Raw genomic sequence first — 26,901 nt, forward strand, 5'->3', positions numbered from 1 at the left:
TTCACTTAAGAAGCACAATCATTTATTCATTTTTTTGTTTTCAGGCCTTTTTTTTTTCCTTTTCTGTTTCATACAAAAGTTAAAATAGCCGTGGTTCACGTACAGGAGCGGTTAAATAAAACACGTTGGACTGATTCATCGTTGCCGCCTCGACGCGCTGCCTCCCACCGATGTGCAACGCCACTTTGTTTTGTGTTCACAGTGGATTCATTTGAACGAGATTGGAGTGTGAAAAAAAAGAAAAAAGAAACGCGACAACATGGCAATAAAAACAGAAAACATCCGGATGCTTGGAGCAGTAATACAGGAACCGACCAGTCCCTCCTGTGGGGCTCGTATTATCATTCATCAATACAAATGGAAACCAGAACCGGCCTCACAATTTCAAAACGTTCACTCAAGATTCATTTCAGCTTCAAAATAAAACAAAAGTTGAATTTGTCTCTAAGCGCAAACCGAAAACTATTTCCATTGTCAAATAAATGATTGAGAAGATCCATAAAGACACGCCCCTCCTCCCCCCCCCCCTTCCAAGTGCAGCAGGTACGTAAGGCTGACAGATGTCCATCGTTGTGCTGACAGCTGCGTGTGATGATGTCATCCTGGTTTAGTAGAAGGTGTATATGCTCTGCAGCGTTCAAGAGCTTGGAGGGAATGACTATGCTAATACACACGAGTATGAACATCAAGTCCTTTTTAAATAATGTAAACATATACATCTTCTTTGAGGTCAGAGCATTGATCCTCTTCATATCGGCTTATATATAAAACGACCAGCAGGGGGCTACTGGAGCATCGACCGGATGTTCTTTGGGGTGGACTCGTCGTTCAGGTGTTTGGTGGTGAACCTGAGGAGAAACAAAGGGGGGTGTTAGTGCGGCAGGGAGGCGGTCTGAGGGTCCACAGTGAGGCGGTCTGAGGGTCTACAGCGAGGCGGTCTGAGGGTCTACAGCGAGGCGGTCTGAGGGTCTACAGTGAGGCGGTCTGAGGGTCTACAGTGAGGCGGTCTGAGGGTCTACAGTGAGGCGGTCTGAGGGTCTACAGCGATGCGGTCTGAGGGTCTACAGTGAGGCGGTCTGAGGGTCTACAGCGATGCGGTCTGAGGGTCTACAGTGAGGCGGTCTGAGGGTCCACAGCGAGGCGGTCTGAGGGTCTACAGGGAGGCGGTCTGAGGGTCCACAGCGATGCGGTCTGAGGGTCCACAGCGATGCGGTCTGAGGGTCTACAGCGAGGCGGTCTGAGGGTCTACAGCGAGGCGGTCCGAGGGTCAGTGAATGTTTTATTACCTTCGCATTTTCCATGCGAAGGTAATAAAACATTCACTGAAATCCAGGACTGTCCAAAACCTTCTGGGCAGAATGGATAAAAGTCTCTGATATCTAAAGGCTGCCGGCGGTCCACAGGAACCTACTTGAGGGCGTTCAGGAGGCCTTCCACGTTGTCTGCTGGCTGGTCCTTCAGGACCTTTATGCAGCCTTTCATCTGAGGAGACGAGAACATGCATCACCACAGATCCACAGTCCTCTACACCCGTGTGTGTGTGTGTGTGTGTGTGTGTGTGTGTGTGCCTCTCACGTCTATCTTGGAGGACTTGTTGAAGGCGCCGTTGGGGTGGACGTGGTCATAGAGGATGATGACTCCCACCATGACCCTCATGCAAAACAAGACTGTGTCCTCGCTGCTGAACCGACTCGTATATTCCCTGAAGACACATGAAGAGAGGGAGGAGTGTACAGGGAAGAGTTATACAATCACACAGATTCAAGTCAAGAAACATCGATTGGATGTGTGCGTTCTCTAGATGTAGTGCGTTGTGTGCACATCACGACTCACGGCGTCTCCAGCATGACTTTACAGACGCTGGCCATGGTGCTGAGAACGTCCGTCGTGTTCTCCAGTGGAAGAGTCTTGTTCTGCACGGCAACGGGGAGGTTATTGATTATTCAAGCGGTTACAAACAGGAAGTGACGAGTTTCAACACGTGGGTTCTGACACAACGTCCTCTTCCACCGTTAGCACCTCTGTCACGAAGCTGGTGGTGGCGTTGCTGAGGGTCTTCAGCATGGGCGTGGCCTCAGCGTAGAACAGAGACATCCGGTTGGCCATCTCGTTGTTCACTTCACTCTCGATGTCCAGCTGGAGGTGCACACACACAAGCAGCTGTCATGTTATTGGATATCGGGAGAACCTTTTAATGTGATCCGTCTGGCTTCTTTCTGGTCTCTGATGGGACAAACAGAATCCGACCGGGTGGGACCGACGATGATGATGATGATGATGGTCTCTTTACTGATGTAGGTCATACATCATCTTGATTAAACCTCAGACCCAATTAAAAGTACATTTACCTATACCGTTACCTAGAGCCTAAGTACCAGACCTAGACCGTTAACTATACATTTATCTAACCCTATTTCTTTACCTATACCTGTATCAATACCTTTACCTAGAACTTTATCTATACCTTTACCTATACCTTTACCTATACATGCATCTACCTATACCTTTATCTAGACCTTTACCTGTAACTTTACCTATTCCTTTACCTATACCTTCATCTAGACCTTTACATATACCTTTATCTATACCTGTATCTAGACCTTTACCTATCCCTTTACCTATACCTTTATGTAGACCTTTATCTAAACCTTCATCTCGACCTTTACCTATCCCTTTATCTAAACCTTCATCTCGACCTTTACCTATACCTTTATCTAAACCTTCATCTCGACCTTTAGCTATCCCTTTACCTATACCTTTATCTAAACCTTCATCTCGACCTTTACCTATCCCTTTACCTATACCTTTATCTAGACCTTCATCTCGACCGTTATCTAGACCGTTATCTCGACCTTTACCTATCCCTTTACCTAGACCTTTACCTATACCTTCATCTCGACCTTTACCTATACCTTCATCTCGACCTTTACCTATACCTTTATCTAAACCTTCATCTCGACCTTTACCTATCCCTTTACCTAGACCTTTATCTAGACCTTCATCTCGACCGTTATCTAGACCGTTATCTAGACCGTTATCTCGACCTTTACCTATCCCTTTACCTATACCTTCATCTCGACCTTTACCTATACCTTTATCTAAACCTTCATCTCGACCTTTACCTATCCCTTTACCTATACCTTTATCTAAACCTTCATCTCGACCTTTACCTATCCCTTTACCTATACCTTTATCTAAACCTTCATCTCGACCTTTACCTATCCCTTTACCTATACCTTCATCTCGACCTTTACCTATACCTTTATCTAAACCTTCATCTCGACCTTTACCTATCCCTTTACCAAGACCTTTATCTAGACCGTGATCTAGACCGTTATCTAGACCTTTACCTATCCCTTTACCTAGACCTTTACCGATACCTTCATCTCGACCTTTACCTATCCCTTTACCTATACCTTTATCTAAACCTTCATCTCGACCTTTAGCTATCCCTTTACCAAGACCTTTATCTAGACCGTTATCTAGACCTTTACCTATAACTATCAAAGACCACGGTCAGAATGTGGATGTTGCTTGACTCACATTCATGTTGTTGATCCGGTTTCGACTGATGGTTCTTCTGTAGTAGCTGAAGTCATTCTGGATGGCAGGAATCCTCATCTGAGGAGAGCCAGACACAGTCAACACCCTGAGCATCACCAGTGAAGGAGGCAAGGAGTGAAGGAGGCTAGGCGTCTGCTGACCTTCAGCTCATCGAAGCGCAGAGTGAAGTGGAGGATCTCAGCGAACTGCTTGGCCAGAGCTTGTTCCCTCTCCAGGTGCTGCGTGGGCGTGAAGGGCGGACAGGTGAGGCACTCCAGCAGACTCTGCAGAGCCTCTTCTGCACACACACAAATCAGAATGTATTTACAAAAACAGATTTGACAGGAAAGAAGCAAAGATCTGAACACTGACATCACTTCTTATTTGAAATATAATCTACAGGTGAAAAAGACAAATTGACAGTTTGATTTCTCAAATGTTCAATTCAATTCAGTTTATTTTGTAAAGCCCATTTAAAAAATTACAAATATGTCTCAGAGTGCTTTACAATCTGTACACATAGACCTATGACCTCACATCGGATCAGGAACAACTCCCAAACAACTCTTCACAGGGAAAAAAGGGATGAAACCTTCAAATGTTGAACAGAAAATATAAATAAATAAACCTGTTTAAGTCTTAGAATAAGAAATGCCACTTTCTCCTTTATTGGACAGACGGTGACTCAATAAGATGAAAGCTCTCTGGTCAGGAGCCGTTTGAAAAGAGGCAGCAGGAGAAGCAGGAGGAAGCAGGAGGAAGCAGGAGAAGCAGGAGAAGCAGGAGAAGCAGGAAGCAGGAGAAGCAGGAGAAGCAGGAGAAGCAGGAGAAGCAGGAGAAGCAGGAGGAAGCAGGAGAAGCAGGAGAAGCAGGAGAAGCAGGAGAAGCAGGAGGAAGCAGGAGAAGCAGGAGGAAGCAGGAGAAGCAGGAGAAGCAGGAGGAAGCAGGAGAAGCAGGAGGAAGCAGGAGGAAGCAGGAGAAGCAGGAGAAGCAGGAGAAGCAGGAGGAGCAGGAGAAGCAGGAGGAAGCAGGAGAAGCAGGAGGAAGCAGGAGAAGCAGGAGGAAGCAGGAGAAGCAAGAGAAGCAGGAGGAAGCAGGAGAAGCAGGAGGAAGCAGGAGAAGCAGGAGGAAGCAGGAGGAAGCAGGAGAAAGCAGGAGAAGCAGAAGGAAGCAGGAGAAGCAGGAGAAGCAGGAGGAAGCAGAAGGAAGCAGGAGAAGCAGGAGGAAGCAGGAGAAGCTCACCGAGTCGGAGGGAGAAGCTGTAGAACTTCTTGAGTCTGATGACCAGCGGGCAGACGGAGGTCCAGGCGCGCTCCTGCAGCAGGAAGTCACTCGGGTTCTGAATCGCCTGAGAACCCAAACAGAGGATGAGCACCGAGCGGTCGCTCTGCCAGAGGGGGGTGTGTGTGTGTGTGTGTGTGTGTGTGTGTGTGTGTGTCTGTGTATGTGTATGCCTGCGTCTCTGTGTGTGTGTGTGTGTATATGTCTGTGTGTGTCTTTGTATGTGTCTCTGTGTGTGTTTGTGCGTCTCTGTGTGTGTATATGCCCGTGTGTGTGTGTATGTCTGTGTCTCTGTGTGTGTGTGTGTATGTATGTGTGTATGTGTGAATGTGTATATCTGTGTGTGTCTGTGTTTGTCTCTGTGTGTGTGTCTGTGTGAGTGTGTGTGCGTGTCTGTGTCTCTGTCTTTGTCTGTGTGTATGTGTATATCTGTGTGTCTGTGTGTGTATGTCTGTGTCTCTCTGTCTTTGTCGCTGTGTGTGTGTCTGTTTCTGTGTGTGTGTGTGTCTGTTTCTCTGTGTGTGTGTGTGTGTGTGTGTCTGTTTCTATGTGTGTGTGTGTGTCTGTTTCTGTTTCTCTGTGTGTGTGTGTGTGTGTGTGTCTGTATCTCTGTGTGTGTGTATGTCTGTGTCTCTCTGTCTTTGTCGCTGTGTGTGTGTCTGTTTCTGTGTGTGTGTCTGTTTCTATGTGTGTGTGTGTGTGTGTCTGTTTCTATGTGTGTGTGTGTCTGTTTCTATGTGTGTGTGTGTGTGTGTGTGTGTGTGTGTGTGTGTCTGTTTCTATGTGTGTGTGTGTGCTCCTCACATCTCTGATCTCCTGGCCAGCTCCTTTGTACGCCTGCAGGCCAGACAGGATGTTCTCCGAGTCCTGGAGGACGGCGTTCACCTGGTTCCACACGTCCCGCTCTCCTTCTGTTGGCTGTGCATCTGGCACACACACACAAGAGACAAGCGTGTATGTGTGTGTGTATATATACGCACACGCACACTTATGTACAGAAACAGATGCACACCAGGACAACGGTTGGCAGTATCACTCAATGTGATTTCAAACATTTAAACATTAGCATTCTTGCCTTTTCACATCAAGAGACAACTTCATTTTTGTTTTAATTCTCAATTTATTTAAAATGTTCAGGTTGAACTTTACCACAGTAGCTTGATTTGAAAAGGTTTTAATCAAAGAAGTAAAGCTGACACTGGGGGGGGCAAGTCTGTGTGTGAACTGCAGGAATAAACTTCTTATTAAACTACTTATTAAACTACTATTATTAAACGTATTATGGAACTACTTGAAAAACTAGTTAATACAACTTATTATTAAACTACTTATTAAACTACTTCTTACACTTAAGTTTATTATGTAGTTTAAAAAATAGTCTATTATTAAACTATTTATTAAACTACATAATAAACTTATCATCAAATTTATTAATAAACTACTTAATAAAATACATATTAAACTACATAATAAACTTATTATTAAACTACATATTAAATTACATAATACACTTATTATTAAACTTCTTAATAACCTACATAATAAACTTATTATTAAAAATATTGAAGAAAACTATAAAATAAACTTATTAAAACTCATTATATTAAACTACATAATACACTTATTATTAAACTCCTTAATAAACTACTTATTAAACTACATAATAAACTTATTATTAAACTACTTATTGAACTATACAGACAGAGTGTCTGTGGCCTCCGGTCCTCTTGGCTGAGGACTCAGAGGTCGATGTCGCTGCATTGAGTCGTAAAAAGAGACAGAAGATGATTTAATATTCCACTGCAGTGACGTCATAATGAGATGATTACATCATGAAATGGGGACAGCACTGAGTCATGGACCTGGTGACATGAGGTGTCCTACAGGGGGCATGCATGCAGATGACTTGCTAAAAGCAGATGGCAAAGGTCAAAGGTCAGCGCCATTCTTCTTCAACGTGGCAACGGCGTGAATGATGTTCAAAAAGCATGCTGGGATTAATCACGACTTACAATACATGCAAAGAGGTTGACGGTTCAAAAGTTCAATAGGCTGACCCCTGACCAGCCAGAGCAGGGAGGGGGGGGGTGGACAGGTAAGAAGATGCGTGCTCACTTTCAAAGTCAAGAAAAAAGTTTGGCCCCTGCTCGAGCTCTGTGCAAGTGAGCACTTTTAACAGATTCCCCATTTGGCTTCTGCAAGAGAGGGAAGACAAGACGGAGGAAGAGAAGAGGAATGCAGGATGTTAAAAGGTCATCAACAAAAGGTCAGAGCAGAGCCGAGAGAGCAGGAGGTCGTGACCGAGAGGGAAAGAAGAGAAGAAGCTCCTCGGAGGCCATCGGGAGGAGACCTGCAGACAGAAAGACCCCCCCCCCCCCCCCACCATCCCACATCTCTTTCTCCCTCTGTTCCACTCCTCCAGACTTACTTTCAAAGTCCAGGAAAAAGTGTGGATAGTTCTCTATATCCCTTGTTAGGACTTTTAGCAGGTTACCCATTCCAGCAAACCTGGAGGTAGAATACAGCAGTGAAAAACAGGACAGGAACAATGTACAGTACATATTTCATAAAGCATGTGTGACTCAAACAGAGGCAAAGACAATCCCCATGAACTGTCTGGTTGAATAGTTTATATTCTGGTCAAGAAGAAGCCTTCAGCATATGAAGCGTGTCTAAAGTTCTCCATCAGTCGCCTGGAGTCAGAGGACTCCTTCAAACCGTTGATGCTCTCGCGTGACGCTGAATTGTGATGTGAAAAAGTATTCAACCATGTGTGTCTCCACACGGTGACGGGACTGAGCGTCACTTTGCAGCACAAGTGTAGAAACAAGTCACGGTATAATCAATTTTGAGATTATTAAACTACTTAAAAAACTACTGAATAAACTATGTATTAAACTTATTATTAAACTACTTAACTAGAATGGGCACTCGGTAGAGCGCATACCTTCGCATATCACAAGATTGGGCATTGAATTGTGAACATTTTGGCATTAGTTGCATGCCAATTGGATACAAATTGACCGTGCTATGGTAAAAAGAAGATTTTGACCTTTTCATGACCTTGACCTTGACCTTTGACCCGATGGATCCCCAAATCTAATCAAATGGTCCCCGGATAATAACCAATCATCCCACCAAATTTCATGCGATTTGGTTTAATACTTTTTGACTTATGCGAGTAAAACGCATAAAAATAAATAAAATAAAACACGGCGATCAAAACATAACCTTTCGCATTTTCAATGAGAAGGTAATAAACCGACTCCCTGCTCTCCGTGGTCCAGCACATGGACCTGGTCCTCCATGCAGCTCCGGTCCGTAAAGGTTTCATGGGTGCAGACGGCAGGTAGCAATCTGACCCTCAGCCACGGAGGTGTGACCACAGCCTCGCCCTCCCAGGTGCACGATATGTGATGACATGCGAGAGGCTCACTGGGAACCGTGTGTAGCTCACTGGGCGGAGCAGATTCAACCAGATGTTGCCTTCATGCTGGCTGGGAAACAAAAGAGGGCCTTCTGGTCTTCACAGGCTCCCGCTGTCCGGAGTCAGTCTATGAAGCTCTCGCGACACGTCCAGAGTCTAAAGCAGTGCTCACACAGACCCTCTGGTGCACTTGGTGGTGTGAGGACACAACAAAGAGACTGTGTGTGGGCGTGCACATGACCGCCACGCTGCAGCACACAGCCGCCGGCCAGCTGGCCACGGCTCACAAGCATGGTATTCACTCCTCTACTCCACCGCTCACGTATTCAGCAGTCACAGCCCTGGTCCTGGAGAAATGATGCATCCCATAATGACGTCCATGCATGTCGTGGTTGAATCTGGGGGGGCCTGTGTGCGAGATTGCACCAGCAGGGGGCGGTGCTGCTTCAAGCTACGCCTCACTAACAGGGATTAAAGTGATGTCATGTTGGTACACGTCGCACCAGCAGGGGGCAGTGCTGGTTTAAGTGGGTTAAAGTGATATCATGTTTGACCAGCAGGGGGCAGTGCTAGTTTAAGGGGATTAAAGTGAGATCATGTTGGTACATGTTGCACCAGCAGGGGGCAGTGCTGGTTTAAGGGGATTAAAGTGATGTCATGTTGGTACATGTGCGGCAGCAGAACAACCCAGACCCGCGGCTACATGTTCCTCTGCTTAATCTCCAGCAGAACTCTGGTTCTCCTCGCCTCGGGTACCAGCGAACCACTCCCATCAGGGACAGCTACTCAAGGACCTCGACAGGGAGACACAACTACAACGATCCTTGACTTTCTACGTCTCTGCATTTGATTCGTTATCGAACCTCATCGACAAGCTTTTGAGAGACACCTGAACAGACACAGCGAGACGTCACGGCGTTGGCTCTCAGCCAACATAGCGAGCGAGCCTAGAACTCGGAGAGCGCCGGAGAGCGCCGATGGCTGTCACTCTCAATTAACATGCGTGATTTGTTTTGATGTCACCCGGCGACTGCAGAGGAAGGAACAGGTGGAACTAGTGGCCTTAACAAAGGCTCCATTACGTTCCCGAGACGCTGAGTCATCGCCTTCAGCGTCGGGAACCGGGAGCCCGCTCGCTTCAAAGAAACTCAGCAGAGATTTAAACTATTTATTCGTGACGGAAGCCGGTACTTTCCCGAGACGAGGTGTAACCAGCTCTTCACCTTTCAGAGGTCGATTGATGCTAAATATGTTCCACAGCGCGTGAAAACAACATTATAATGTTATGAACAAAAATATATGTTATATATTATAATGTTATGAACACAATAATATGTTATATATTATAAACACAATAACATATATTATATATAATAATGTTATGAACACAATAATATATGTTATATATTATAATGTTATAAACACAATAACATATATTATATATAATAATGTTATGAACACAATAATATATATTATATATTATAATGTTATAAACACAATAACATATATTATATATAATAATGTTATGAACACAATAATATATGTTATATATTATAATGTTATAAACACAACAACATATATTATATATAATGTTATGAACACAATAACATATATTATATTATAATGTTATGAACACAATAATATATGTTATATATTATAAACACAATAACATATATTATATATAATAATGTTATGAACACAATAATATATGTTATATATTATAATGTTATAAACACAATAACATATATTATATATAATAATGTTATGAACACAATAATATATTATATATTATAATGTTATAAACACAATAACATATATTATATATAATAATGTTATGAACACAATAATATATGTTATATATTATAATGTTATAAACACAACAACATATATTATATATAATGTTATGAACACAATAACATGTATTATATATAATAATGTTATGAACACAATAACATATATTATATATAATAATGTTATGAACACAATAACATATATTATATATTATAATGTTATGAACACAACATATATTATATATTATAATGTTATGAACACAATAACATATATTATATATTATAATGTTATGAACACAATAACATATATATATATTATAATGTTATGAACTCAATAATATATATTATATATTATAACGTTGTGAACACAATAACATATATTATATATTATGTTGTGAACACAATAACATATATTATATATTATAATGTTATGAACACAATAACAGCGTTTAGATGTTCCGCTCTCGTAGTGCTGGAAGTCTTTCAGACGTAACAGTAACTTCATTGGTGAAAGTGACCGAGCTGTGTGAGCCTACGGGTGATGTCATGTATAAATATAAATATATTATATTAATGTTATGAACCAAACACGAGGGCGTTAGATGTTCAGACGTTTGTGGGACGTCCTCAACAAGTAGGAAGCAGAACTAGTGGTGACTTCTTCATGGTGGATGAAGGAGATGATAACTGTCTTTATGGAGGCAATCCACGGAGATAAGCCCCGCCCCTCACGGACCGAAGCGACGCTTATGGCGTGAACGCGGTGAATGATCAAGCGAGGAAACTTACGCGTTTTGGGGTGTGAACGTACCTTTAGAGCTGCAGCGTTAACACTAATAATAATAATAATCTATTTAATTGATATAGCGCTGACGCTACTCAAAGACACTTTACATGTTACATTTTATACACCGTAGACACGGCTACGGGGAGCAATTCAGGCTCAAGTGTCTTGCTCAAGGACACATCGACTCGGGCGGGGATTGAACCGCCGGTTCTCCGATTGAAAGACGGACCTGCTCCCCACACGCCCCGAATCTACCAGTGAGGGAGGAGTCAGCACCACTAAGGTTCAATATTTGGGAAGTGGGAAAGAAACTCTGAGAAATACGATGATGAGATGTGACCGGCACCCTCACATGGAATGTCAGTGTGTTTGTGCTTCTAACCTCCAACAGCATCCAAATGACCACATGTGGATCTCTTAAAGGTACCATTTCATTTCATGAGACTTTCGGAGACGGATCTAAACATGCCAGGGTTCATCCACATGGCGACCAATGGGTGTCCAGGACCTTTCCAGGACTTTAAACCAATTCCGCATGACCAAACGTTTTGTGAAAATCTCGGTGCATGCATGAAAAAAGTGAGAAGATGTCGTATTTAAACTAACAATGAGAATTCCAGAGCATAGCGTATATATACACCGTGTAAATTAACATATGAATACAACACATTTCCATGACTTTCGACTTTTCCAGGCCTGGAAATAACCATTTAAAAAATGCCAGGACTTTTAAAGGTTTTCCATGACGTACGATCCCTGCATGTGATTATGTTCTATGACCGTACGAACACGCTTTATTTATGATGTTAATGTTACTCACTAGACTTTGAGGCGTCTAAAGAGTTTCCTCTGAAGGAGGTCTCACAGTTCTTTGTGTGTGTGTGTGTGTCGATATCGGCGTGGACGTCTTCCTGCTTCAGAGTTTCTCCTGAGCGCTCGACGGAGACACTTTTCATCTATTCAACAAGTTCAGGCTGATCCACGCCGTCTGAACCACGGCGCTGATGTGTGTCCCCCAACAGGACGACACTAGCCCAGAGAACAGCTTCTTAGGTCTGTGTGTGTGTGTGAGAGAGAGAGATAGTTTGTGTGTGTGAGAGAGAGACACAGAGAGAGTGTGAGAGAGAAAGAGAGACACAGAGAGAGTGTGTGTGTTGAGTGAGTGAGTGAGAGTGTGTGTGTGTGTGAGAGAGATATATTGTGTGTGAGAGAGACACAGAGAGAGTGTGTGAGAGAGAGACACACAGAGAGAGAGTGTGTGTGTTGAGGGTGTGAGTGAGTGTGAGAGTGTGTGTGTGAGATAGTGAATGAGAGAGAGTGTGAGTGTGTGTGAGAGTGTGTGTATGAGAATGAATGAGAGTGTGAGTGTGTGTGAGAGTGTGTGTATGAGAATGAATGAGAGTGAGAGTGTGTGTATGTGTGAGAGAACGTGTGTGCATGCGTGTGTGTGAGAGAGACATAGAGAGTGTGTGTTTGTGTGTGTATGTGCATGTGTGTGTATCTGTGTGAGAGAGTGAGAGAGACACAGAGAGTGTGTGTATGTGTGTGTGCATGTGTATGTATGTGTGCATGTGCGTGTGTATGTATGTGCATGTGTGTGTCTGTGTATGTGCGTGTGTATGTATGTGAGTCATATCACCTTCTCTGGTGGAGGAGCTCGGGTTTCTGTCTATATCATCCGTTTTCTCTTTATCTCTGAAACGAGGGAAAAGAAGGAATGAGTGTTAAAATCAGACAGAAACAAGGTGTGTGTGTCTGTCTGTGTGTGTGTTACACTATGCAGTTTGGACTTCCCATCAACAGACTTCCCCTTTCCACAAGCAGCCTACAGACCCCCCCCCCCCCCCCCCATCACAAAACCCATTATCCAACAGTGCCGTCTACGCCGCGTCCCTCTGCTGCGTGCTCATTGGAGGACCACACGTCATGTGACCGGCTGCAGCGTGACGGCAGAGCAGACGGCAGAGCAGACGGCTGCAGACGCTCTGCTGCTCTTCAGAAGAACCCAGAGAGGAAGCAGCATCGTCACCGCGGAGGCGGAGCTACTCAACTCTATCAAAAGGAAATTGAGCAGTGGTTTAAAAAAATTTAATACTGATAGATGCAATCCTGGTCCACGGCTTTAAGCAAAATTCAACAATATATATAATTGTGACATAATATAATACATTCCCTCATATAATATTAACAGTGGGAGGGAGTAAATTAACAATCTCTATGTGTGTGTATGTATGAGGGTATGCAGGTATGTGCATATATGTTAATATGTGTGCAGGTGTTTGCATGTCTCCCTGTATTTATATATATATTCTCTATATTTATTTTATGTTTTTTGTCTGATTACCTTTGTATAGGTACAATGTGTACATCTTTTCCTTTGCATATCTCAAAAACCAAAATAATATAATAATAAAATATAAAAATAAAAAATAAAATAATTATTGATACAAATGATTAGCAACGGGCTACGCTAAGCACAGCGATTGGTTTAAATAATTGTCTGTAAAATAAATGATCGAAGCTGTCTGTGAGCTGCTCTCTCTACCTCTTCACTGTTTTCTGACTTCCCGTCCAGTTCTTCTCGTTTTGGGCTCTCAGTCCGTCTGCATGTCCTCTCAAAGACACACGGACGTTATTTCCGGCACGGCTCACGCATAAAACACCAAATATGGAACACAGTCCAGTACCAGAGGTACCTGCTGCCGTCTGATAAGAAACCAAAGAGAAACGACACCGCCCGCCTCACAGCTGAAGGTGTCACCATCTTTATCAGTTACTGTCTTCAGAGCCTGTGAGGCTGCAGGCGGAGACACAACCTGCAGGCAGAGAGAGGAGGAGGAGGAGGAGGAGGAGGAGGGATGCTCAGATGGACGGAGGCCCACGAGACACTCTCCTTATAAGGGCATGGTGGCGTGCGTTGACTCTCTGTGGTCTGACACACTTCACCTCAGCATTATGCTGGGTCTGCACACACACTGGACCTCTGTCTCACACACAAACTTTCATACACACTTCATGCAAAGTCCTCTCTCACACTCACACACACACACTTCATGTGTGCCTTCTGGACCTCTCTCTCTATCTCTCACACACACTCTTGCCAACACGCCATGTGGACAGACACTTCACTCATCACACATCCAACTTCTCTTTATCTGCATGACAACTTCTTCACTTGCTTTCCCTTCTTCCCTTTTTCTGTCTCCCTCTCACCTCCATGCTTCCTCTTTCAGACACACAGACAGAGAGACAGACAGACAGACAGAGAGAGAGAGGCAGACACACACAGACACACACACAGACAGACATGTAGCCCCTCAATGAGCCAGCATTTCAGTAAACCAGCCACACATCATTGATCCAGGCAGTAAGGAGACGAGTCAGTCGGTAGATCTGTCAATCATCCCGGCAGGGGGCGGAGCCAGAGGGGGCGGAGCCAGAGAGAGACGCAGACTCCTACAAAATAAACATGTTTTTCAGGAAACATCAATCCAGAGCCGGATTGGAACTTTCCAGTGACCCCACAGGAATAACACGCAAAATAATACAAAATAATAGAGGCCCATTCCGTACAATATGACTGTAGGAAGGTTGAGTTTCCACTGAGCGTCTATTGTTGAGAGAGTAATGCATTGAGAGAGACATTATCTAATCTATTCCCTCAGACATGTTGTGACACCTTTTCCTCTCAGTGGATGATACCATGTTGGACACCTTTTCCTCTCAGTGGATGATACCATGTTGGACACCTTTTCCTCTCAGTGGATGATACCATGTTGATGTAACCACTGAACCCTTCCTTTAATCCCTATGTGTGTGTGTTCACATCATAATGGAGGCAGTGTGATAAAACAGTTAAAAACAGCAAGGGTGTGTGTCCATGTGTTTGTTTATGTGTGTGTCCATGTGTTTGTTTATGTGTGTGTTCATGTGTGATCAGGTAACAGTTGAACAAACAAACAGAGAGAGAGAGAGAGTTTGTATAAACCAAAATCGATGACTCAAAATAACTTGTGTTCTTAAGTGTGAAGGTAAATAATAAGATGACATCACTAAATGTAAAGCAGCTTTAATACCAGAACACGACGACACATTGTGATCCCCAGAGTCCATATGGAGACTCGTATACGTCTGTATGATGACGCGTCTCAGTGGGACAGCAGGGCGGGTCGGGGGCGGAGCTGGCTGCGTTCTGCCCTCATATGGACACGGGCTGGGGGGGGGGGCCTGCACCACCCCAATGGCAGCGCTGCATCGGTTACACACTTCCCTCTGACAGTCGACTTCACCGGAGCTCTGCTCCACACACACACACACACACACACACAACTCCTGACATGAGGAAACCGACCGGAGCGTCTCACACACACCCGAGCCCGTTGGTCAGCTGGGAGGTCACACACCACTGTCCCTACCCTGGCCTCTGGTGGGTGTGTGTGTGTGTATGAGAGAGAGAGAGAGAGAGAGAGAGAGAGAGAGAGAGAGAGAGAGAGAGAGAAAGAGAGAGAAAGAAAGAGAAAGGAAGATAGATAGAAAGAAAGAGAAAGGAAGAGAGAGAGACAAAGAGAGAGACAGAGAGACAGATAGAAAGACAGAAAAAGAGGAAGAAAGAGAGAGACAGAGACAAAGAGAGAGAGAGAGACAGATAGAAAGAGACAGAAAAAGAGGAAGAAAGAGAGAGACAGAGACAAAGAGAGAGAGAGAGATAGAAAGAGACAGAGAAAGAAGAAGAAAGAGAGAGAGAAAGAAAGAAAGAGAGAGAAAGATAGAGAGAGACAGAGAACGAGGAAGAAAGAAAGAGACAGAGACAGAGAGAAAGTGAGAGAGAGACAGAGAAAGAAAGAGAGAGAGATTATTATCCATATGAATTGTATATTTTGATGGGTCTTGATGCTTTGGCAATTTTGTTCTTGCAAGTTTATGCCAATAAAGCCAATGGAATTGAATTGAGAGACACAGACAGAGAGGGAGAGAGAGAGCGAGAGAGAGGGGGGGGGGGCTAATAATGGCAACAGGGGGAGGGGTCAGGGGTCGTCGTGAGCAACTCAGAGGGCCTTTAATGCAGAGCAAGAGAGGCTGGGATGGAGAGAACAATACGAGGGGAAAGCAATCAGGGCGAAAGGCAAGTAGGAAAGTTGTGGAGGGCGTTTGGTATTCGGGGAGGAGGCGGAGGCCGGGAGTGGGACTCCGGGCGGAGGCATTCCTCCCCCGGCTCTGCTCAATGCCACTTGTGTTCTGCGTGTGGACAGCAGCGCCGGCACAAAGGGAGCCATGTGTGCGTGGGCCTGTGTGAAGCCAGCGTTGCCGAGAGCGACGCACAACAGGAGGAGCGGAGCGGACTTTCACATCTCACGTTATCAAACTCAGACAGCAAGACGGCAGAGAAGCAGCGCTCCCTCCGACCGCCGGCTGACCGCTGCACAGGGAGCACAACACGCAGATTACCCACCACAAACGACAAGAGGACGCTTCATATCGTCTGTCGTGGCCATTTGTCCAAATAAATCTAATAAAACTATAAATCTAATCGCTACTGGCGAAAGTAACGTCCATTTCCGTATGTCATGATTCTGATAATTTATTTACAAAACAAACAAAAAGTACAAACTAAATGCTGACACTGCCTTCCGTGTGCTGGTAAAAAACCATCGGCCACCCAGGTGCATGCTGGTCCTGAAGCTAAACACACCTACATGTAACCACAGTGTTACGCAATCAGAGAACCAATCCTACAACTAAATATATAAACAAAAATCACAATGTATTAAACTAAACTAAAATTATCATGAGAAAAAAGCTCTTCGAACATATCTAAATATAACCTAAACTAGAACGGGCACTTGGTAGAGCGCATAGCTTCGCCGCAGCCACTTTTTTGGTACCTTTTCTTGACCTTGACCTTTGACCCGATCGATCCCAACATCTAATCAAATGGTTCCCGGATAATAACCAATCATCCCACCAAATTTCATGCGATTCGGATTAATACTTTGAGTTATGCGAATAACACACAAACATACAAATAAATAAATCCACAGCGATCAAAACATAACCTTCTGCATTCTCAGAATGCGAAGGTAATAAGTTATTCATTGCTTATCACACTAAACACACTCAGCACTTTACTTTATTTTACCTGTATATTAAGTATTTAGTTTTTTAGTATCGTTAAATGTGTTTTATATTTATTTTCATAAATGCACCGCTGCTTTGATTTTTTGAAATGTCCCCACTGTGGGACGAAGAAAGGAATATCATGTATCATATCAATAATCAATATTATTACTTTACAATAAAACTAAATACAAATGTCAAAAAAAATAGCTCCAACTATCACTTTTGGGTGATTTGATGTTGAAAATATTGAGCGAATAAATTCTTTCACACCTTTAAAACAAAGTCCAGTGGCCCGGTTATTGTTTGGCTGTAAGATGTTCATCGAAATTAAAAAAGGTTTGAGGCATTTTAAGATAGTGAATTTGTGATTTGAGTATCTGTCTCCTACGTTAAACTTCGAATAAATCTGTTCATGAGATCTGTATTGATCTGTGGGCGATGAGGTCATTTATTTATAAGTTTATTCTCCTTGATTAATACGTCAAAAGATGGCAGCGCCCCAGGGGAGGAAATCTACATCTTTTTTGGGGGCAACTGACTGAACACCAGGGGCATTTAAATCGATATTGGGGGTTCTTATTTAAACTTGTGCAATGACATTTTAACCTATTATCAAAAATAATAAATATATTTATTTAGGCTTACAGGATATGAACAATTGTCATGTCAATAATAAGACTTTTAGGCAGTAGTCTACAGATTCAAAGTGTTTTCAGAAAACATAAATCAGACCATCATATTCAATGGTTTCATTCCTTGTGGGTATTTATGGTTATTACATTTTTCTAAACAAAAACTTATTTCTTTTTTTTAGAATTTAAAATTATATTGATTTTGGTGTGTACCTTCCTGCAATACAGACAGGACTCACAACAAAGAACAAAAACAAAACGCTCGTAAATGATCTAAATTATGGCATCATTGTTTTGCCCCTCTCCTCGTGACTTCAGGGGCAACGTCGTATTCCTCGGGCGGTTTTGACCTTTGACCTCGAGTGTTTCCGACGCGGTGAAACTCCTCCTGAGTTGAGCCTCAGCTCCTTATTCAGATTCAGTTTCAATTCAGTTTATTTTGTATAGCCCATTTTCACAAATTACAAATGTGTCAGTGCTTTACAATCTGTACACATAGACATCCCTGACCTTTGACCTCACATCGGATCAGGAACAACTCCCGAACAACCCAAAAAGTGAAGAACCCTTCAGGAGAGCAACAGAGGAGGATCCCTCTCCAGGATGGACGGGTGCAATAGATGTCATGTGACCAGAAGGAATCATTACACACTAATTAAAACACAGTAACAACACAATGAATGTGACAGTGTGTATGAATAGTTGGTAGTCGGCATATTCCACCATCCAGACCTCCACGATCCATCAGGCAGATGGAGGTAGAGAGGAGGAATGGGCGGAGTCTCAGCAGTGGGCAGAGTCTCAGCAGTGGGCGGAGTCTCAGCAGGGCCATGGCGTTGGTAGTCGGCATATTCCACGATCCAGACCTCGATGACTGCCGTGCGGTTGTCAGGGGCAACGCTCTCCAGCTCATGGATGTAAAACCGGTTCCATGTGAGCGTGGACCTATTTATGGCCTTCTGGCTCCGCCGCCAGGCATCAGTGCTGATCACTTCCCATTGGTCGAGCACACACACACAACTTGACCTTTACTTGGTCTGTGGTTTCCATAATCGGACGAGATGGAGTGCACTCGCCCATTAGTCGTGCAACGAGGCGTTGCCTCCACGCCGTTCTGCTCAGGCTGCATGCTGTCGAGCTCCTGGTGCGACGAAGAAGAGGAACTGTGCTCTGTGAACCTGAACGTGTACATCTTCACACAGGAAGACTAGATCATGCAAATAGTTTTATATATACACACACACTACTGTTCAAAAGTTTGGGGTCACCCAGACAAGTTGGTGTTTTCCATGAAAACTCACTTTTATTCATCAGATGAATTGCAAAATGAATATACAATCTAGTCAAGACATTGACGAGGTTATAAATAATGATTTATATTGTAAATATTAATGTTGTTCTTGTGGCTCAAAGGAAGGCCAGTTTTATAGCTTCTCTCAGCAGCATAACTGTTTTCAGCTGCACTCGCATAAAAAGGGTTTAAAGGGTTTTCTACCCCTCCGCTAGTCTTCTAAGGTGATAACACAATGTACCATTAGAACACTGGAGATGGGCCTCTACACACCTCTGTAGAGACTTCATTAAACACCAGAGAACAGTCATTTACCACATTAACTATGTAGAGAGAGTATTTATGATTTTTCTTTTTTTAAATGGACATTTCTACATTTTTTTCTTCTTTTCCAAGTGACCCCAAACTTTTGAAGGGATATGTATATATATATATATACATACACATATATATATATACACACCGATATATATATATATGTTGAAGTTTCACCCTGTATGCACCACCAAATAACGATGCAGTCAAATTTCCAGGATGACTTATCAGCATCAATCATCATCCTAACACAGTCTTCAGGATCAGGACGTTGCTTTGCAGGAAGGAAGCCAGGCAAGGAGGCAAGGAAGGAAGGAAAGGAAGGAAGCCAGGCAAGGAAAGAAAGGAAGCCAGGCAAGGAAGAAAAGGAACGAGAGAAGAAAGGAAGCCAGGCAAGGAAGGAAGGAGGCATAGAAGGAAAAAAAGGAAGGAAGCCAGGCAAGGAAAGAAAGGAAGCCAGGCAAGGAAGGAAGTAAAGCAGGCATGGAAGGAAGAAAAGGAACGAAAGAAGAAAGGAAGCCAGGCAAGGAAGGAAGTAAAGCAGGAAAGGAAGGAAAGGATGTCTTCTTAAACATCATATGTGGCTCGTCATGAACAGAAACAGCTGGAAGTCTCTGGTTCTGCAGCTGCTGAGCCCGGCAGGAGGAGTTCTGCTCCATAGGCCCGGCGCCTCCTCCAGGTGTGGAGCTGCGGAGCAACAGCTGGCGGCAGCTCTCCAGTCTCAAGGGTCAACGCTCTATCCATTCACTCTATAGCCGTGAAACCGATCCCGTCAGAAGTCTGACCCACGTTCACATCTACGCTCCACAGCGTCAGAACCACAGCGGGGCGACGGGCAGAACGGACCCCAAGAAATATAAAGTTGCCCCTGATGTCACGAGAAGAGGCAGAACACGCCCCCATAATGTCCTCTAATAATTATGATAATTTCATAGCCTTTTGTTATTGTTCTTTGTCTCTGTATTGCCTTTACTGTACACACCAAAAAAATCTATAGATATATTTTAAATTATAAAAAAAGAAAGAACATTATAATTGTTAATAGTTGTTTTAAAAATGTAATAATAAATAACCACAAATAAATAACATTGAATATGATTTATGTTAAAAAAAATCTTAAGAAAACATTTTGAATCTGTTGACTACAGCCTAATAGGCTTACTATTGCCTAATAGTCCTATTATTGCCATTTTTATGACAATTGTTTATATCCTGTAAGCCTAAATAAATATATTTATTATTTTTGAACAAAGGTTAAATGTTATTTTACAAGTTTCAAAAAGTGCCCCCAATTTCCATTTAAATGCCCCTGGGTTTCATTCACTGGAGGCAAAAGTTGCCCCCTAAAAATGATGTAAATGTCCCCCTGATCCTCCACAGATCTTCTTTTTGCTTTCTATGTGCACCAGACTGATGCATTTTACTTTTAACTTATTTACAACAAGGTCCATTAATAATGGTGTCAAACAAGCGGCTTGAATACGGACCGACATGAACTGTGATGCGGCTCAGTGGAGCGGCGCTGGTGCCCTCTGTGATGCCCGTTTGTAATCACGACTACATGTGGCTCTGTGGCAGCAGCATGGCGCCAGAAACAGAGAAGCGGCTGGCCGGTCATTTCACTTCATAAACCAGGAAGAGAGACGACAGAAATATGACGTTTCCACCTGGTATGGCCTGCGCAGCATCAACATGCTCACTGAGTGATAACAGTCAGAGGATGGAAACTCATTCTGTGTAGTTTTATAACGTTCAACAGGAACAGAGGCTCTGGGCCTTCGTGCATTAATGAACCAAAGAGGACGGATGGAGAGTATTTTAAACGACCCCGTCGTGCACCAACAGGTTACTGATCTGACGCGCCGCAGCTCGAGACCATACAAGGCGACATGGAGGTTAGAGGAGTTGAATGAATTCATCTTGAGAGGAATCGTAACAAGAGTTATAAAAGAGGATTTGAATCCCACTTATTCAGTTTCCTGTGATGAAACAAGCTCACGTGGTTTCTAAGGAGAGTGTGTCGTTCCACAGAAACACATCGTGAGAACAACACTGGAGCACTTCAGGGGTAATAAACCCAACACACACACACACACACACGCACACACAGAGACAACTGCTGCTGACAGGAAGCGAGTGCACAAAGTGAAACGTGTTCGGGGTCATGAAGCAGCACACACACTTATCCTCACAGAGAGCAGGCAGACGGGTAGTTTGAGGGTAAAATGGACACACACACACACACACACACACACACACACACACACACACACACACACACACACACACACACACACACACACACACACACACACACACACACACACACACACACACACACACACACACACACACACACACACACCACTTTAAGCTGTAAAGCAATAAGCCGTTCCAACAGCTGAGCTTGATTAAACCTGCTCTGGTAGCTTGTGGCGTGAAACGGCTCCTCGTGAACACGATGACAGATGAAATGATATCAGAGTGTCGCCGAGTCGTCTGCCCGGGTATTCAAATGAGGCCGTGACGGTTGGGCAGCGACCAGCATGCAAAGCTGCAGAACCTGAAGCCGACGTTGTTCTCTTGCTGTGGAACGTCGAGTGGTCTTGTCGTGTTGTTGATCGTGATTACTCATGAAGCTCTTATGCACTTCATTATGAACTCAGGATAATCCTCCTGGGGCCATTTAGGAACAACAAAACAACAAAGTGGGCCAAAACAAGCGAGTCCATCGTCATGAGGCCAGAAACACGGCGACTGACCGTCAGAACCACTGAAGAGCTCTATTGACCGGTCCCGAGGGGCCCTCATATAGTACCCTTCATATGGTACCGACGGGCCCTCATATAGTACCCTTCATATGGTACCGACGGGCCCTCATACGGTACCGAGCGGCCTTTCCTTCTCTCGTTAACTCTTTTTCACACACACACAAGGTTGCACACCATCACAGAGAGACACACACATCACACAGACACCATCACAGAGACACACATCAGAGACACACACATACACACCATCACATAGACACACACACCATCACAGAGAGACACACACACACACACACACACCATCACAGAGAGACACACACACACATACACCATCACAGAGAGACACACATACACACCATCACAGAGACACACACATCACAGAGACACACACACACATCACAGAGACACACACACACATACACCATCACAGAGACACACACACATCACAGAGACACACACATCACAGAGACACACACACACATCACAGAGACACACACACACACACACCATCACAGAGACACACACACACCATCACAGAGACACACACATACACCATCACAGAGAGACACACACACACACACACACACACATCACAGAGACACACACACACACCATCACAGAGACACACACACACATACACCATCACAGAGACACACACACACACACACCATCACAGAGACACACACACATCACAGAGACACACACACACCATCACAGAGACACACACACACACACCATCACAGAGACACACACATCACAGAGACACACACACACCATCACAGAGACACACACACATACACCATCACAGAGACACACACACATCACAGAGACACACACACACCATCGCAGAGACACACCATCACAGAGACACACACACACCATCACAGAGACACACACACACCATCACAGAGACACACACATACCATCACAGAGACACACACATCACAGAGACACACACACACCATCACAGAGACACACACACACCATCACAGAGACACACACACATACACACATCACACCATCACAGAGACACACACACACACACACCATCACAGAGACACACACACACACCATCACAGAGACACACACACATACACCATCACAGAGACACACACACACACACCATCACAGAGACACACACACATACACCATCACAGAGACACACACACACACACCATCACAGAGACACACACACCATCACAGAGAGACACACACACACACACACACCATCACAGAGACACACACATCACAGAGACACACACACACACACCATCACAGAGACACACACACATACACCATCACAGAGACACACACATCACAGAGACACACACACACCATCACAGAGACACACACACACACACACACACATCACACAGACACACACATCACAGAGAGACACACACATCACAGAGACACACACACACCATCACAGAGACACACACACACACACACCATCACAGAGAGACACACACACACACACCATCACAGAGACACACACATACACCATCACAGAGACACACACACACACACACCATCACAGAGACACACACACATACACCATCACAGAGACACACACACACACACACACCATCACAGAGAGACACACACATCACACAGACACACACATCACAGAGAGACACACACATACACCATCACAGAGACACACCAACAAAAGGTTGCACACCATCACAAAAACTGAGTTGTGTGTTGGGCTCCAGCCCTGATTGGCTGCTGGTCCTCACTCAACTGGAAGAGGAGTTGACAGCAGATGAGCCGAGCAGGGAGACGAGCCGAGCAGGGAGACGAGCCGAGCAGGGAGACGAGCCGAGCAGGGAGACGAGCCGAGCAGGGAGACGAGCGCCTGACTGGACAACGACTTAAAGTGAAAGGGCGAGCGGCGTTGCATTTGAGTCACTCTGCGTCCTCACCTGCGGAACAGTTGCCCTAGCAACGGTATACGGTTAACGGTTGTTACTGAGGATTAGTTTCCTCTCGATACGACAGCGCTCTGAACCCAGGAGGAAGAACTACACACACACACACACGTGTGAGCGAAGGTAATAAGTACACAATGCTGATTCAACCGCACAATGATGTATTGTATGTCTTGTTGTGATTAAGATATGACATAAGTACTTCAGTGTGTTGCCAGGGAGGACATGTATGTATTAGGGAGCAAGTGTTTGCCCCACTGAGTGAAATCCAGGGGCATTTAAAAAGAAACTGGGAGCACTTTTATGAAACTTGTGAAATAACATTTAACCTTTCTAGGCTTACAGGATATGAGCAATTGTCATAAAAATGTCAATAATAAGATTAGGTAGTAGTCTATGATTCAAAGTGTTTTCTTAGATAAAAAACAAACAATAATATTCAATTGTATTCATATTTCTTAGTGGTTATTTATTGTTATTAAATTTTTTAACAACTATTAACAATGAGAACTTATTTCTTTGTTTTCTTATTAAAAATTATATTTATTGATTTTTTTGTGTGTACCTATAACTACAGGCAACACAGATAGAACAGACACAATAAAGAACAAAAACAAAACGCTATTAAATCATAATGATGAGGCATTGTTTGCCTCTCAGGGGCCACATTTTGTCGCTCGGGGTCGTTTGGCCCTCGTGTTTCCGACGGTGAACCGTTACACCTTTACGCCCCAGAGCTAAACATCTTCTCGTCACATTCCTCTCTTCGTGTATTTTCTAAAGAAGTTGTGCCCATGCTCGTTTCGTGGTGCTCGAGTGCAACACTGTGACGCCACACACACACACACACACACACACACACACACACACACACACACACACACACACACACACACACACACACACACACACACACACACACACACACACACACACACACACACACACACACACACACACTTTCCCCGGTGCCTCGGGCCACCTGTAAAGCAACGAGAGAGAAAAACGCAGTGTGAAAAAAAAATAGCAGAAGGTGCGCGATGCCACATCCTGTTTTTTCTGTCAGACGCAAACACTGAGCAGCCAGAGAACACACACACACACACACACACACACACACACACACGCTGATGAATTTAAATCTCTCAAGGCTGATGATGCTCAACACGAGGCCCGAGATAGAGGCGGTCAGAACTTATGCCACATCATACGTGAGCGCCGCTTGGAGTCGACTTGGCTGTTTTCTTTTGGGGCTCTACGACGCTCCGCGTGCCCCAACTCGTCTCCACATTGTTGGAGTGAATACTGGAAACACGCAGCTCGACTCGAACACGCAGAGAACACGCAGAGAACATGCAAAGAACATGCAGAGAACATGCAAAACATTTCAAACTCTTTCATGAGATCTGCTTCATCCACAACAGCCATTGTCCAGTATGTTTTAGTCACAGAATTCAAGCAGCATTCCACACACACACACACACACACAAAACACACACACACAGTTGTTGAGTGCAGCTGTTGCTGTATGTCCTCTCAGACAAAAGAGCGCCATTTCGGTGCCTCGAGTGCCACAATAAAGCACATTCCTCGGAGCCACCAACATTTGGCATCTCTAGCAAACTGAAAATGTAAAGGCGGCAACAAATATGTGATTAAATATAAAATATATAAAGTGCTGACACTTTGCCGACGCAGCTGGTTAACTGCACTCCTGAGTCACGACTGGATTGATTTGGTCAGGACTCGATACCAACCATGGATCTGGACCGTCGTATCCATTGAATGTGTTGTAACTCTGTAACTGTTCATCTGGTCACATTATTCCTGGTCCGATGTGAGGTCAAAGGTCAGGGATGTGTCCAGACTGTAAAGCCCTCTGAGGGGAGTTTGTAATTTGTGATTTTGGGCGATATAAAATAAACTGAATTAAATTGTACCGGTCACACAGTGAACGTTGCTGGGTGACGTCATCACATGAGTGACTCGTCGTGCTAATGAACCAATGTTATTAGAGATAATGACGTGTGTACTACAATCATACCCCGCGGGGCAAAGAAAAGTCACTCATGGAAAGAGACAGAATCAGCTGCTGTGCATAAAAACAGTCCACTATACTAGATATAGACCTCTTAGATGGGTTAACTACACAGTAGAAGGGAGCCAGACTGTGTTGTGACCATGTTTTCACACCACCTCGATGTTCGTGGTTGACTACTGTTAGTCTAGTTGTATGAACACGGGCATCGCGGATGGAAAGAGTTGTTAAACTGTTATAACTTGAAGCGAACCGGCCTCTCAAAGTATTCCATGTCACCCACACACCCACACACACTCTTTATTTCAAGCGATCGGGTCGAAGTCAAGCCGGAGCCACTCAACTGAAAACGGGGAAACTCAAATGAAATGTGGCTACAAGCTAACTGGCTAGCCCGCCGCGAGCCGGGGGCATCGCCACCGAGCAGCCCGGCAAAATACACATCAATTAAAAGATCAGAGACACAAGATAGGGAACCGGAAGTGCTCATTAGAAGTATTGCACGCCGTTTAACACATAATTCATCTCAGCGCCCGCGAAGCGGCTCGTCGGAGCTAGCATGTTAGCATCTCTTCCCATGTGAACTCGCGCTGACAGCCACTGATTTGACGGGGAGACGCAACTCGGCGCGACACCAGGTGACGTCGGTTCAACACGTACCTGTCTGTCTCCGGGGTGGTGCTCTCGAGGAGGCAGCGCTGGTCTCAACTGTCCCGACCTTGGAGGCTCTGTCCCCGGCAGCGACGCACAACAACACGCTCAGCCCTCCCTCTGCCACCACACGAACGAGAGGGGGAAAGTCCACCTCAAGCCCCGCCCACTCGCGTTTGTAATTGGCCAAGATTAGGGACAGTGCGAAGAGAGCCAATTAAATCCCCCGTTGTTTTTTCATTGACCAATAATAATGCAGCACATTATTTCTCATCTGCAGTGCGTTGAAAATATGTTGAAGCTAGGATGAAAACACTTTTTATC

The 26,901-nt window shown here is 44.4% G+C and overlaps 1 protein-coding gene across 3 annotated transcripts; it reads right to left on the reverse strand.

Annotated features, from left to right (window-relative positions):
* On the reverse strand, window positions 1–26,672 carry fam49a (family with sequence similarity 49 member A). Of its 3 annotated transcripts, none has more exons than XM_056428441.1 (12): window positions 26,587–26,672; window positions 12,468–12,523; window positions 6,940–7,019; window positions 5,629–5,750; window positions 4,786–4,891; window positions 3,705–3,841; window positions 3,544–3,621; window positions 2,020–2,136; window positions 1,834–1,913; window positions 1,576–1,702; window positions 1,412–1,482; window positions 1–848 (listed from the first exon to the last, which is right to left on the reverse strand). In XM_056428441.1, exons 3-12 carry the CDS (start codon window positions 7,010–7,012, stop codon window positions 785–787), a joined length of 975 nt encoding a protein of 324 aa, XP_056284416.1. In that variant the 5' UTR covers window positions 7,013–7,019; window positions 12,468–12,523; window positions 26,587–26,672; the 3' UTR covers window positions 1–784. The 3 variants fall into 3 exon arrangements, with proteins under 3 accessions (XP_056284416.1, XP_056284418.1, XP_056284417.1); XM_056428443.1 differs by lacking the exon at window positions 6,940–7,019 and adding an exon at window positions 7,253–7,332; XM_056428442.1 differs by lacking the exons at window positions 12,468–12,523; window positions 26,587–26,672 and adding an exon at window positions 7,253–7,334.
* Window positions 26,673–26,901: the final 229 nt, after the last annotated feature.

Source organism: Pseudoliparis swirei, chromosome 12 (assembly GCF_029220125.1).
Source record: "Pseudoliparis swirei isolate HS2019 ecotype Mariana Trench chromosome 12, NWPU_hadal_v1, whole genome shotgun sequence".
Lineage (NCBI taxonomy): Eukaryota > Metazoa > Chordata > Actinopteri > Perciformes > Liparidae > Pseudoliparis > Pseudoliparis swirei.

What these genes read in the sequence shown, in the direction of transcription:
- fam49a (XM_056428441.1), bottom strand. Translation starts at nt 7,012, where the DNA reads ATGGGGAATCTGTTAAAAGTGCTCACTTGCACAGAGCTCGAGCAGGGG. An exon ending in CTTTTTTCTTGACTTTGAAA is followed by an intron (nt 5,751 to 6,939) that starts GTGAGCACGCAT and finishes TGTGTGTGCCAG; the next exon opens with ATGCACAGCCAACAGAAGGA. An exon ending in CAGCTTCTCCCTCCGACTCG is followed by an intron (nt 3,842 to 4,785) that starts GTGAGCTTCTCC and finishes GTGTGTGTGCAG; the next exon opens with AAGAGGCTCTGCAGAGTCTG.